This window comes from Condylura cristata, unplaced genomic scaffold, assembly GCF_000260355.1.
Source record: "Condylura cristata isolate star-nosed mole 26May11 unplaced genomic scaffold, ConCri1.0 scaffold00020, whole genome shotgun sequence".
NCBI lineage: Eukaryota > Metazoa > Chordata > Mammalia > Eulipotyphla > Talpidae > Condylura > Condylura cristata.
Genome location: NW_004567121.1, coordinates 23,993,791 through 24,005,662, shown reverse-complemented (window position 1 = coordinate 24,005,662; position 11,872 = coordinate 23,993,791). Strand labels below are relative to the sequence as shown.

Sequence of the window (11,872 nt, the reverse complement as noted above, 5' to 3'; positions counted from 1 at the left end):
CCCAGAACGGTCCAGAAAGTCAATTAAAGAGAATCCTGTGTGTGTCCATGTAAATTCTAATTTTATTTCTAAGATCCGTTAATTTTATTCATGCTGAAAACAGTCAGCTTATCTAGAATACATGGAGGAAGGGAGTGAGAGAGAGTGTACCTTACAGTGTGAGGGTCTGTGAATGTTTGGTCTTCGTGGCATCTCCAAATGAAGACTGGCTAAGATATGGCAGATACTAGCATTTGGTGCAAGCAGGATTGATAAGCATTTGTCACATGCCAACCGGTGACACTGCCATTTATTAGCGACATTAAGTGCCGAGCTCAACCACACCGTTTCACTATCCTGTGGCCAGAACCCTGGACCTGTCTGGTGACAGCTGGATGATTTATACAGGGACAACGCATGACAAGTTTACATCATCCACCCAACTCCACCAGATGGGACCTAGAGGGGACATTTGTCTTTCTCCTGTTCTCCACCCCAAACTCTGAAAATTGGGGGAAACGGAAGCAGAGCTCACGAGCTCAGACCTCTCAGCATAGACGGGAGCCATGTCTGATTGCTGCAGATCCCTTCTGTAACTGGAGTTTCCAGGCTGTGTATTTATAGACTTGTAGTGCCAGGGAAGACTTTAAAGATTATTCTAGTAAAATGAAGCTAAGAAGAGGAAAGTGGCAGCCCAAGGTCACAAGAGGGTTAAAGACATAGCTAGGGTGAAACGCCGCGCTCTTCTCCTATGTGTCTCCTGCGTGATCTTGGCTGGGTTTCCAGCTGGAAATTACTCTGCCCTTAAGTGAAGGTTTTTAAACAAATCTTATTTTTAATGCACAAAGGTGGAAGGGGAAATCTTGCCCATCGTAGATGCTCAATCTTTGGGTTGGTGGCTTTTGGTGTCACAGAATGATCTTATTTTACACAGCTTCACAAGACAAGATCCAATTAACCTTGATTTGTTTCGTTCTGCCTTCTCGCCAGAATTGCAAAGGTGGTTAGAAGGCTGTATCACGCCCCACTGTCTCACCATAAATTTGTGCATGGATCTGAGGTTATAATATTATGCTCATTGGTTTGAAGATAAGGCTCTTAGAGGGAAGCACACAGATTTAGAATCACTTTGGCTTAAGGTTCTGGAGGTTCATGGGAATCCTCGGAAGCACAAGACACGTGAGCCCCTGAGATCAGCAGGCTTCCACAGAGGAGGGACACGGCACAAGCACTTCCTAAATCTATCTCAAATTCGTGACTAAAACAGACATGAAATGATCCTTATTGCATACGAACCACTTAGGCCTAAAATTCTGATTTTGCTCATCATTATGCTTGCAAATCATATTTTTGATTAAAATCTCCCAATGCGTTCAATGTTCTCCCAACGGCCACCTGGACAAATCAGTGTTCCCATCCTTCGCCATTGCTGATTCATGCTCTGCAGGATGTGCTCCCTGCTCCATGGACGCTCCAGGGTAGCACAAGAAGGTTCCAGCGGGGGCTTTCTCTTCAGACCCTCAGAGACCAGGGTTTGCAGTTCTCTGGCACAGCAGTTTCACACTGGAAGGGAAGAGAAAGCGCGCTGCAGGGCCTCCCGGGAGTGAGGGGCTCAGCACCCCACCGACTCCGCGACCTCCCTCCCCCACCACCCTTCCAAGACCAAACACCACTCTAAGTGGTAGCTGCTGGGGCTGGTCCCGGGGCAGGACTCTCTATTTCCTAGTCTGGTGTGCTCCTGTGCACACTTCCTGCGTGCCGGGCTCTGCCAGCGGGGAGCCCTGCCAGCGGGGAGCCCAGCCAGACACGGCCCCTTCTCACGTGGGACACGCAGGGCTGTCATGCAGGCAGCTGTGGGGCTAATCCGCCACAGGGATTTTAAATCGCTGGCGTGTTATGACATAGCAAAGGGGCTGGATTAGAATCGTTGCTTTAGGTCTGGGGCCTCAAAGGGGCTCATTAAATCATTGAGCTCTGCATCAGATGGTTTCAAGGAGCAAATTCTGCAATCTATGAAAACTTAATGGGAGCCAGGCAGCAACTCTCAGGGACTGGGTTTTGGGGAGCTGTGTGCATGGGGGCCACGGTGGGAAGGTTCTGAGCTATGGAAAGGCTGCATAGGGCTGTGGGTGTCCTCGTCGGCTGGGACCCCCACACGTGGCCTGTGTGGTTCTCACCCTGTGGCTAAAGCTACCAGCAGACCTGGGCTAGCCTGCCTGGGGACCCACACAGGCCTCATCCTCAGCACTGAGGCCCTGGGGCTCTCTGTCCCCTCCCAGCCCTGGAACACTGTGGGCCCCTAAAGCCCCATTTCATCTCTAAACCCAAAGGCCTATCACATTGTCTTATCAAATACACAGGAGGAAAAGCAGCCAGGTCTCAGGAAGAACCGTTTCTGCCAACTCAGCAGAGGCTGCTTTGCAAAGGCAATGGCAGTGTGTGTGGTGCTGGCGGGTTCCCAGGTCCCCCTTGGAAGGCCTGTCTCAGCATGGCCGCCCCTCACCAGCACCGTCACACAAGAGCTTCCCGAAGGGATTCCGCTTTGCTGCATCCAGCTCCAAGATAGCCCCGCTCACCAAATATAACACAACCAGCTGGTTTCCTGGAAGGCTCCAGCCTCCACCTGTCCTCAGAGGCATGGCCCATGGTGAGCACAGAGCAACTATGGGCCAGCTAATTCCCTCAGCCCTTTCATTCCCCTTTCCAAAGTAACTCACACAGGGCACTTAACAAACAAAATGTGGGCATTCAAGGCTAAGTTCTTCTGGAGTTTCAGCCTTCGCCCTCATCTTTGTGACGAGGAATGAAATACATGGAGAACCATGTGTCCGAAAGCCCTTTTGCCCTAAGGAGGCCCAGCTGCAGCTATAATTATTCTCCAAGTTCTTTAAGGAAGTGCCTTGCTGCAGAGAACATGCTGGAGGCCCTCCCTGCAGAACCTTCCCCTGAGGTTCTGGTGCCAGGGGCTACCCCTCCCCCACCCCACCCCAGGGTATGTAGAGGCCCTCACCAGGCTGCTGAACCTATCCCCACAGGCGTTGCGGATCTTCTCCGGGGTGGCAGGGCTGTCTAGCCGGAAGAGCTTCTTATTGTTATAATCCTTGTGCTGAGATCGGGCTGCACGGATGGCGTCTTTGATGGCAAAGAAGATGGAAGAGGCCAGGAAGAGGGGCGGCTCCCCCACAGCCTGGACAGACAGAGCACAGGACAGGGGTGAGCTGGAGGAGTCCTCAGCATCCATGGGGGAGGGGGGCTGGTGATGCCGGGAGTCCAGCCAGGGCTGGTCGGGGCCAGCAGAAGACAACCAGATCACCTGGCCAATGTCTCCACCTACTTTATTTCTTACTCTGTGTGTTTTCTCCCATGACACCATGCAAATAGAGTTTTTGGTTAATAGGTACATTGAACAATTACTTTTTATAGACAAACAAGTCTGACATGAGTCTGTAACCTTCCCTCACAGTTATAAGGTAGGGGGTAACCTACCTGCAACCCCACCAACATTCTAGGCACCCCCATAAACTGACAGCATCTGCTGGGACAGAGATGTGATAACAGGCAGGACCTGAAACACTTTCTAGCACAGGTGTGTTTGTCCCCCAAAATGTAGATTAGAGACCGCCTGGATCAGAAGCCCTGGGACACTTGTGAAAAATGCATGTTGCCAGGCCTGACCCCATATCTACTGAATCCTCATTTCTAAGGTGGGGCGCCAGAGCTGTGTTTGTGTGTGAGCCCCAGCAATCCCCAGAAAGCTCAAGTGTGGGAGCCAGGGGCAAAGATCCCACAGCCTGGACGACAGAGCACAGGACAGGATGTCCTTGATGCATGGGTGCATTGCTTGACTACAAGTGACATTTGCTTTCCTTCTTAGACCGAGGTTGATAGCAACCTGTTTCTCTCATTTTCAACCCTTTTGTCCAAACTCGTTGGGGACAGGGAGGAAATGGAGCAAAAATACAGTCCTTCAGGTCGGACAATCAACTCTTAAGGTGGTGGCAGTGGAGAAGGTGAGGGCGACAGGGCTCTGCATTTCTGAAAGCACACTGGGACCAGGGGCCAAGCGTGAGGGGTGACACCTGGGACCCAGCAGAAATCCCTCTGATGGGCCCTCCCTGGTGGCACAATGCATTAGAATGCCGCACTGCAAGCTAGCTGCAACCTCTTCAGCGCAACTTCAATCAATCTCGGCCCTGGAGGTGACCACATGGCGCGGCAGACCTCTCCTGACCCGCCCGCTGCTCCCCTCAGCAGTGTACTTCCTGGATCTGCCTGTTCTGCTCCCCACTCTGTCTCTGGTGAAGCCTCTCACCGCCCCTGCACCTCTGGCCTGCACCCCAGTTCTGTGATCATAAATAAATGAATCTTAAAAAAAAAAAAAAAAAGGAAAGAAAGAAATCTCTCTGAGAGCGCCCAAAGGAGAGCCTTCAGCCACACGGAGACCCTGATGTCTTGAGCCCACCTGGGTCCCGGGCAGGCTGCCACCTCTCCTCCACATTCCCCTAGGCCCACACTGAGCCTCTGCTCTTCCAGACAAGCCCCAAGTACCCCTGTGGCTGGTAGCTGGAGCCTCTCACCCAGCGTGGCCCGGGGTGGCGGTACCTTGGAGGCATAGATGGCCCTCTTGTTGGGGCAATCCCGGAGCAGGGACACCCGGAACTCAGTGGGGATGCTGCCAAACGCAGGGATCTTGTAGGTGCTGGGGCCACGGGTGTGCAGGCTTCCCTCGGGGGAGTAGTGCAGCTCCTCCAGGGTGAAGAGGCCAAGGCCCTGGACAAATGCCCCTTCCACCTGCCGGCAGATGGAGACCATGGTTACCCTGCCCGCCTCTACCCCCAGGCAGGTACCAGCCCCCTGCTCCCCACGACAGGTACTAAACCCACCTGGAAACCTCCTTCACCTCTCTGGGCCCTGCCTGGCCAGTAACCTATCTGTTCCCTCTCTATGCACTGGGGTCGGCAAAACAAAGGCATTAACAGGGAAGGCGGCTTCAGGCCCGGTGAGCCATTCCAGAAGCACCACGCCAGGGAGAGTAATTTCCCCCTAAAACCCTCTGCAGGGCAGGTGCAACATGTCGCCCCTGAAGAAATGGGGCCCCCAGTTGGGAAGCTAGCTAAGGGGGTGTGGAAGCCAGTAAAGACCCGGCAGGGTCGCGGGGATCCACCTGGGTGCTGACCAGGACTGTACCCTATTGAGCAGCCCCACAAGCAAGCAGTATTTTGGATAGTAGATTCTGACCTCTGAACTGCCAGCCCGCCTGCCCTCTGGGAGGAAGAGGTCCCAGATCTCTTCCAGGGCGCCTGCCATGGCGTGCTGGGCCACACGTGGCACATGGCCAGCGTGGAACAAGCGCATTGAGGAGGAGGCCCAAGCCAGGCTTTCCTCCGTGGCAGGTCCAGCTCACACCTGCCACTGAAGCCCTTCCCAAACCACAGCTGAATGAGCCACAGGGCTGCTGCAACAGAACGGTGACTTCTGCCTCCCTGGAGTTCCCAGCAACTCCCTCTGTGGCCTCCTGGTCTACCTGCTCTGCCTCGCAATCTCCGATTTTCCAAATGACTTGCTTTGGGCCGGCCCTTTATTCCTCTGGCTCACGGCCCTGTCTTCTCCCCACTGCCCTTTACCACCCCAAGCTGGGCAACACTCATCTCCTAGTACAGAGGCTGACCCAGTGGCAGAGGAACAGGGAGAGAACTTCTGACCTCAGACCCCACTGCCTGGCCACCCACCCCAAACTCAGTCTCTGTCCCCCACTCTGCCCCCTCGCACAGAGCTCATCATCTTGCCCCGGCGATTGTGTGTGTGTCCTGCCATGTTAACCCACGTGGACTGCTCTTTTGCCTGGCGAGCAGGATGAGTTCTCGTCTAAGTTCCCTTCCAAGGGTCGCTCCCTTGGAACTTCAGATGTGCTTAAACATGGCATGGGCATGCTGGCTGGTGACCCTCGGAGGCCAGGGCACTGGACCCTCTGGCCAGGGCACTGGACCATCACCACCATGGGTGCCCATGAGCCTCACCTGTCCAATATCGATGGCAGGGTTCAGACTGGACCCAACATCCATGACAATGTCTGTGCGGAGGTTCTGTGTGGAAAACACAAGAGAGTTTGTGAAGAAAGGGTGGACGGAGAGACAGTGGGCCCTGGTGACCCTTCAACTACCAGATGCAAACCCGGATAGCTCCCAGTCAGCGGAAACAGCCGCCCGTGGTAGCGAGGGCAGGCTTCCAGGCTCTGGGGCTTCGAAACTGAGTCTAAAAAGACAGGGGAAGGAAGGGGCAGCTTTCTGCCTGGGCTGACCCAGGGAGACCCCCTGTTTCTGGAGGACCTGCAGGTAATAATGACTTTTACCTTTTAAATAACGAAAAAAAATAAAAAGCACAGGTTGTGACATGTGAAAACATGAAATTTGCTTTCAGTGTGCATAGATTAGAGTTTTGCTGGCACACAGTCACTCTTGCTCACTTCTGCCCTGCAATCTGTGGCTATTTTGTGCTACAGAGGAGTAGAGGCAGAGTCTTTGTGGCCTCGGAAGCCTAAAACAGCAATTCTCTGGTCCTTTCTAGGAAATTTGCTGAGCCTTATAATGTAAGACATTATTTTCTCAACTAGATCTGCTCTATCAACTACTGGCATGATAATTCAGTTTCTTCTCTTTTCTCCCCCACCTACTGAATTTTACAAACTTCTTACCTTATGATCTCCTGTTAAGCAGTCAATCTCCACCTCAGAACAAGCCACCCCATAGGAGAAGTAGTGGAAGGGGTTCCCTGTGTTGGTCTCAAAGCTGTAGCCAAGGTTGGGTGTTCTGGAGGCAAAAGAACATGTCCATGAATACTCCCCCTGCACACACACACACACACACACACACAGCTTGTCCCACAAAATCTAAACACACTAAAGTTTCACTCAGTTTGTTCACTCAGTTGTTTTCCACACGTTTTGAATATTCGTAGCCTTACAGGGGACTGTTTCACCAGGGGACATCAGTGCGTCTCTCTGAACCTGTGTCCTCATTGATGACACACAGCGGCAAATCCCTACCATTTCTCCCTTCAGCGTGCCCTGCAGGAACCAGGGGTGGAGTCCCGAGTTACAGCTGAGGGGCTCTTCACACTGACAGGGGCTTCTCTACAGAGGTTTTCCTTCAAAAGAGTGAAAGGAGAGGACCCTCTCTGGTGGCGCAGCGGCTTAAAGCACAGCACTAAGAAGCTTAAGCCACTTCAGCATGAGTTCGATCCCTGCCCCGGAGGTGACCACATGGCACCAGCAGACCTCTCCTGACCCTTCCGCTGCTCCCCTCAGCAGAGTACTTCGATGATCTGCCTGTTCTGCTCCCCACTCTGTCTCTGGGGAATCCTCTCACCCACCACACCTCTGGCCTGTACCCCAATTCTGTAAGCATAAATAAGTACATTAAAAAAATCATTTCAAATTAGTGCAAGTCCTATGAAGAAATAAGAACCCTGGGCCAACAGCCCTCTCTAGCCACAGGCTGACAGGACTCAGTGAGGAGGGGTAGGGGGCCTGGATGACAACACTTATGAGACAGAGGAGACGAACTCATACTTACTTATAAAACCCAGTGGCAGACAAGCTCACCGCATTCGTGTAGGCAGCTGAGACCTGAGGAGAGGAAATGGCCACCAGGAAGGGGTGAGTGTGGCTTCCAGAAGCTCTGGCCCGGCACGCAGCTCTCAGGAGACTGTCCCCCTCATCTGGAAGTCAGCTCTCTCCTCTCACTGGGGGCTCACGTCCACACCTGTCCTCGCGTGCTCACCCTCTTAGACCACATCCTGTCTCCCAAACCTGGTGTGTGCTGGCCTCCTACCTGGCCTCACGTCATCCCCTTGTCCTGTGTCTGGGCCTCTTAACACACCACACTGCCCTGCTCCGGAGCATCACACATCTCTCCAGCTCCAGCCAAACAAAGTGCTGCCACCCCATGCCCCACGCCCTGTGCCTTCACCATGTCCACCCAGCCCCTTCCCCCAGGCACCCACTCCAGCTCGCCTCTCTAGCTGCCTGTCCCCTGTGATCACCTCCAGCCCAGCCAGCTGCCCCCAGAGTGTATATTTGATACTTAGCATGTTAACTTTGTGCTTTATTTAAATTTTCCTATGAATAAAGCTATCCGCCACCCAGCCATCTATCTTATCTCCTTAACTACAGGATACGTTTTTGGTATGCCCAGCACTAGCCCAACACTAAAATTTAATTTGTTGTTGATGTGATTAGCATAGTAATCAGCAGCAGCCACCCCTTCACTGTGCCAGATGAGATTGAGTACTTTGCATATATTATCTTACTAAAGAGTCAGCATGGCCTTAGGATACCAGTGCTGTGATCACTGTGCCGATGAGAAAGCCAAGGCTTAGAGAGAGGTTCTCAAGGATCCTTATCATGCGTACATGTATCTAGTCTAACAAGGTAGTATATACGCATAGAGAGTGTAGATATTTACACACACACACACATATAAATGGGGTTTATATAAGGGAGTTGTAATGACTTATTTTTCACTACTGTAGAGACACCCAAGACGTTTGATGCTTGTCACCTCCTGATCACACCCTTTAATAATGACCTTCACTGGAGTTTTTCTAAATGCCAGACCGTGCAGTCAAGAGCTCAGGCCCACAGATTGTAAAGGCTGTTGTTGAAAACATTAACCTTGCCAGGTAAATCCATGCTATATCAAATGACCAGAAGCCCCGTGCACTTGCTTGGTGATCATGTGTGTGGTATCACTGAGCATGGAAGGGAAGGAGAGATCATAGGAAGCTTCGAAAACTAAGTGGGTCAGAGAAGAAGCACCTATTTTTCTATGACTGTTTAGGGTGGGGGGAGGCTACACCTTATGAAGTTCGATTTTATGTGTTGCTATTGTACCCATTTCTCCCACTCCGATACCGGGTGGTGAAGAAGGGCTGTCACTGATTTCACTGCTTGTTGGGGATGCTGAAGTCATCCCCACAGACATCCCTTTGAGGGTGCCTGATAAGTTATGAGTGCTTGCTGCCACCCCTAAGAATCACAGGAGTGACACGAACTCTTGGGTTACATTTTCCCTTCCTCCTCACAGATGGACTCTCGGTGGACCCAGACTCCAGAGCCAGTTAATGTAGAGACAGCTAGAAGAGAAGGAGATTAAAGAAGAAACCATGCTCAGTGAGGTGTGAGGCCCCAGTGAGCCCACACTCCGCAGGAAAGTGTGTGCAAAAGGCTCAGAGCAGTCAACTCTCCAATCCCCACAGTACTGTCAAGATCCTGGATTGAAAACTTTCCTCAGGGCCCTCCCTGGTGGCGCAGCGGGTTAAAGCACAGCACTGAGAAGCTAAAGCCACTTCCGCATGAGTTCGATTCCCGCCTGCCCCGGAGGTGACCACATGGCGTGGCAGACGTCTCCTGACCCGCCCGCTGCTCCCCTCAGCAGTGTACTTCGTCGATCTGCCTGTTCTGCTCCTCTCTCTGTCTCTGGTGAATCCTCTCACCCTCCACATCTCTGGCCTGTACCCCAGTTCCATATGAATAAATAAATAAATCTTTAAAAAAAAAAAAAAAGAAAACTTTCCTCAAAAAGAATTTGAGGGGCCCTCCCTGGTGGCGCAATGGGTTAAAGTGCAGCACTGCAAGCTAACTGCAGCTGCTTCGGCACGAGTTCGATTCCTGTCGCTGGAGGTGGCTCAGATGGTGCAGCAGACTTCTCCTGTTTCGCCCACTGCTCCCCTCAGCATTTTACTTCATCAATCTGCCTGTTCTGCTCCCCACTCTGTCTCTGATGAATCCTCTCACTGCCCCTGCACCTCTGGCCTGTATCCCCATTCTGTATGCATAAATAAATAAATCTTTAAAAAAAAAAAAAAGAATTTGAAAATTCCTCAAAACTCTTCCTCAGCTACAAAAGCCCCAAAAAGAGGGACCCAGCATGCATGGGTGGACTCACACAGGCGGCCGCCACCACTCTTCGCCTGTGACCAGATCACCCTCCGCCACTCCTACTCAGAACACAGGCAGAGGCCCTGCCCTTCATTCCCCTCTCATTTACAAAAGAACCTTGTAACCATTCAGACTTACCCAGTCTTTCCAGGAGCCATTAGGATTCTGTTTCTTGAAGGGCTCCAGTCTTTTCAGGATTGTCTGACAGGCTTCCTAAAGAAGACACCCACACACACCAGACATCAATCCTCTGTGGCTCCCTACCCTGGTCAAACCCCAAGAGACTCAGCAAGCCACCTCCACTGATGCTGTGCACAGGTGCCACTCCAGGCTTGCCACCCTCTCAGGAATGCCAGTCCTGACAGGCTAGAAGCCACAGGCCCTGGGACCAGCACTGGCCTTTGCTTGGAAAGCACTGCCTGGCCCAGCGGCAGGTTAATGGAGGCTGAAAAGTGTGAGGGATTCCCTAGGATACCTTCTGAATCAAACTTGTTTGTGACTACAGCCCAACACAGGAGGAGAAGTATGGGACCTGGCTGACCTGGTAATCAGACCCCAGACTCGTCCACTGTCTGTGGCCAGCGCGGTCCATTGCCCCGTGACCAGTGAAACACAAGGGAGGATATCTTCCCAGAATGCCCTGTATTCCTCCAACACTTGTCCCTTCTATTCTCATACCCCTGGCTTTGAAGGAAGTGACTATTCTTAGGCCTCTTTTTTGGCTTTGCATTTGGAGAAACAGGATAACGCAGCCAAAGACATGCTATCATCAGATAGTTCCTTTACAGAGACATTCTAGCACCCAGCCAGGGACTTCTGGGCCCAGCTCCCAAGTCTCCTTACGTAGACGGCCTGGCCGTTGATGTCAGTGCTGACAGAGGCAGCTGTGGGAGAGGTGTTGGGCACGGTGTTAGTGCTTGTCTCGCTGATGAAAATATCAGAAGTGGGGATGTTCAGAGTCCTGCTGGCCACCTGAGAAAAAAGACATCACACGAAAGGAAAGAAATTGGCATGGGGTTCATCTGCGTTCTCTCCAAGACAGGATTCAGGTTCACTGTTTACTGTTGTAGGAAAATAATTTTGTAAGCTATAGGCCTATTGAAGGAAAGACATGGAACCAACCCAAATGCCCAAAAGTAGATGACTGGATTAAAAAGATGTGGTACATATACACAATGGAATGTTACTCAGCAACCAAAAAAATTAAACTCATGCTTTTTGCAGTAACATGTATGTACCTGGCAGGGGTCATGCTTAGTGAAATAAGCCAGAAAGAAAAAGAAAAATACCAGATGGTTTCACTCATAGCAGGTGCATAAAGGGCCAGGGGGAAAATAATAATAATGATGAACAACTATATACCAGAGACATTTGATGGGGGAGCAGTAGCGAATGGGATCAAAAATGGGTGGTGGGGGGAGGGTTGTGCATGGGACTATGGTGATGGCACACGGGTGATTTGGTGAGGGGAAGTCCATGGTGGTTACAACTGAGATGGAAAAAGGTACACGATGATGTAAAAATAAACTATTATAATAAAATAGAAAATTAAAAAACTATAGTCCTATTGAGAATGGATGTCTGAGTTTGAAGCAGCACTTGGAATAGTTTGGTTGGATAAAAAATCCACACCCCTAGTGATGATGAAAATGCCTTTTAAAGCTAACCCTGAACTCGCAAGGAGTCTACTTTGGCCAATCGCATGGGCCATGCAGGTGCGCTGACTCCATCCAGCTCGTGCCATGCTGCGTGGAACGAGCCACCTTATACACATAACACACCCAACTTAGGCACAGTCACAGAGTCCTAGAATGCCAGGGACAGAAGCCATCTCAAAGACCACCTGACCAAACCCTTTGCACAGATGAGAAAACTGAGGCCAAGGTGGGGTGGGAAAGATTTGCCCAAGGTGACATGTAAATAAGCAATAGAGCCATGGCCGAAGTCTAGATCTAT

At 51.4% G+C, this 11,872-nt stretch overlaps 1 protein-coding gene across 1 annotated transcript in view; it reads right to left on the bottom strand.

The window, feature by feature from the left end:
• Window positions 1–718: 718 nt before the first annotated feature.
• Window positions 719–11,872, bottom strand: part of XDH (xanthine dehydrogenase) — a 52,671-nt gene continuing 41,517 nt past the window's right edge. The window contains exons 29-36 of the mRNA XM_004686319.2: window positions 10,760–10,888; window positions 10,055–10,129; window positions 7,551–7,603; window positions 6,671–6,785; window positions 5,997–6,062; window positions 4,582–4,770; window positions 2,990–3,166; window positions 719–1,542 (exon numbers count right to left, since the gene is read on the bottom strand). Of these exons, the coding sequence (XP_004686376.1) occupies window positions 1,492–1,542; window positions 2,990–3,166; window positions 4,582–4,770; window positions 5,997–6,062; window positions 6,671–6,785; window positions 7,551–7,603; window positions 10,055–10,129; window positions 10,760–10,888 (855 nt within the window). The 3' untranslated portion in view covers window positions 719–1,491. The remainder of the gene's footprint in view (window positions 1,543–2,989; window positions 3,167–4,581; window positions 4,771–5,996; window positions 6,063–6,670; window positions 6,786–7,550; window positions 7,604–10,054; window positions 10,130–10,759; window positions 10,889–11,872) is intronic.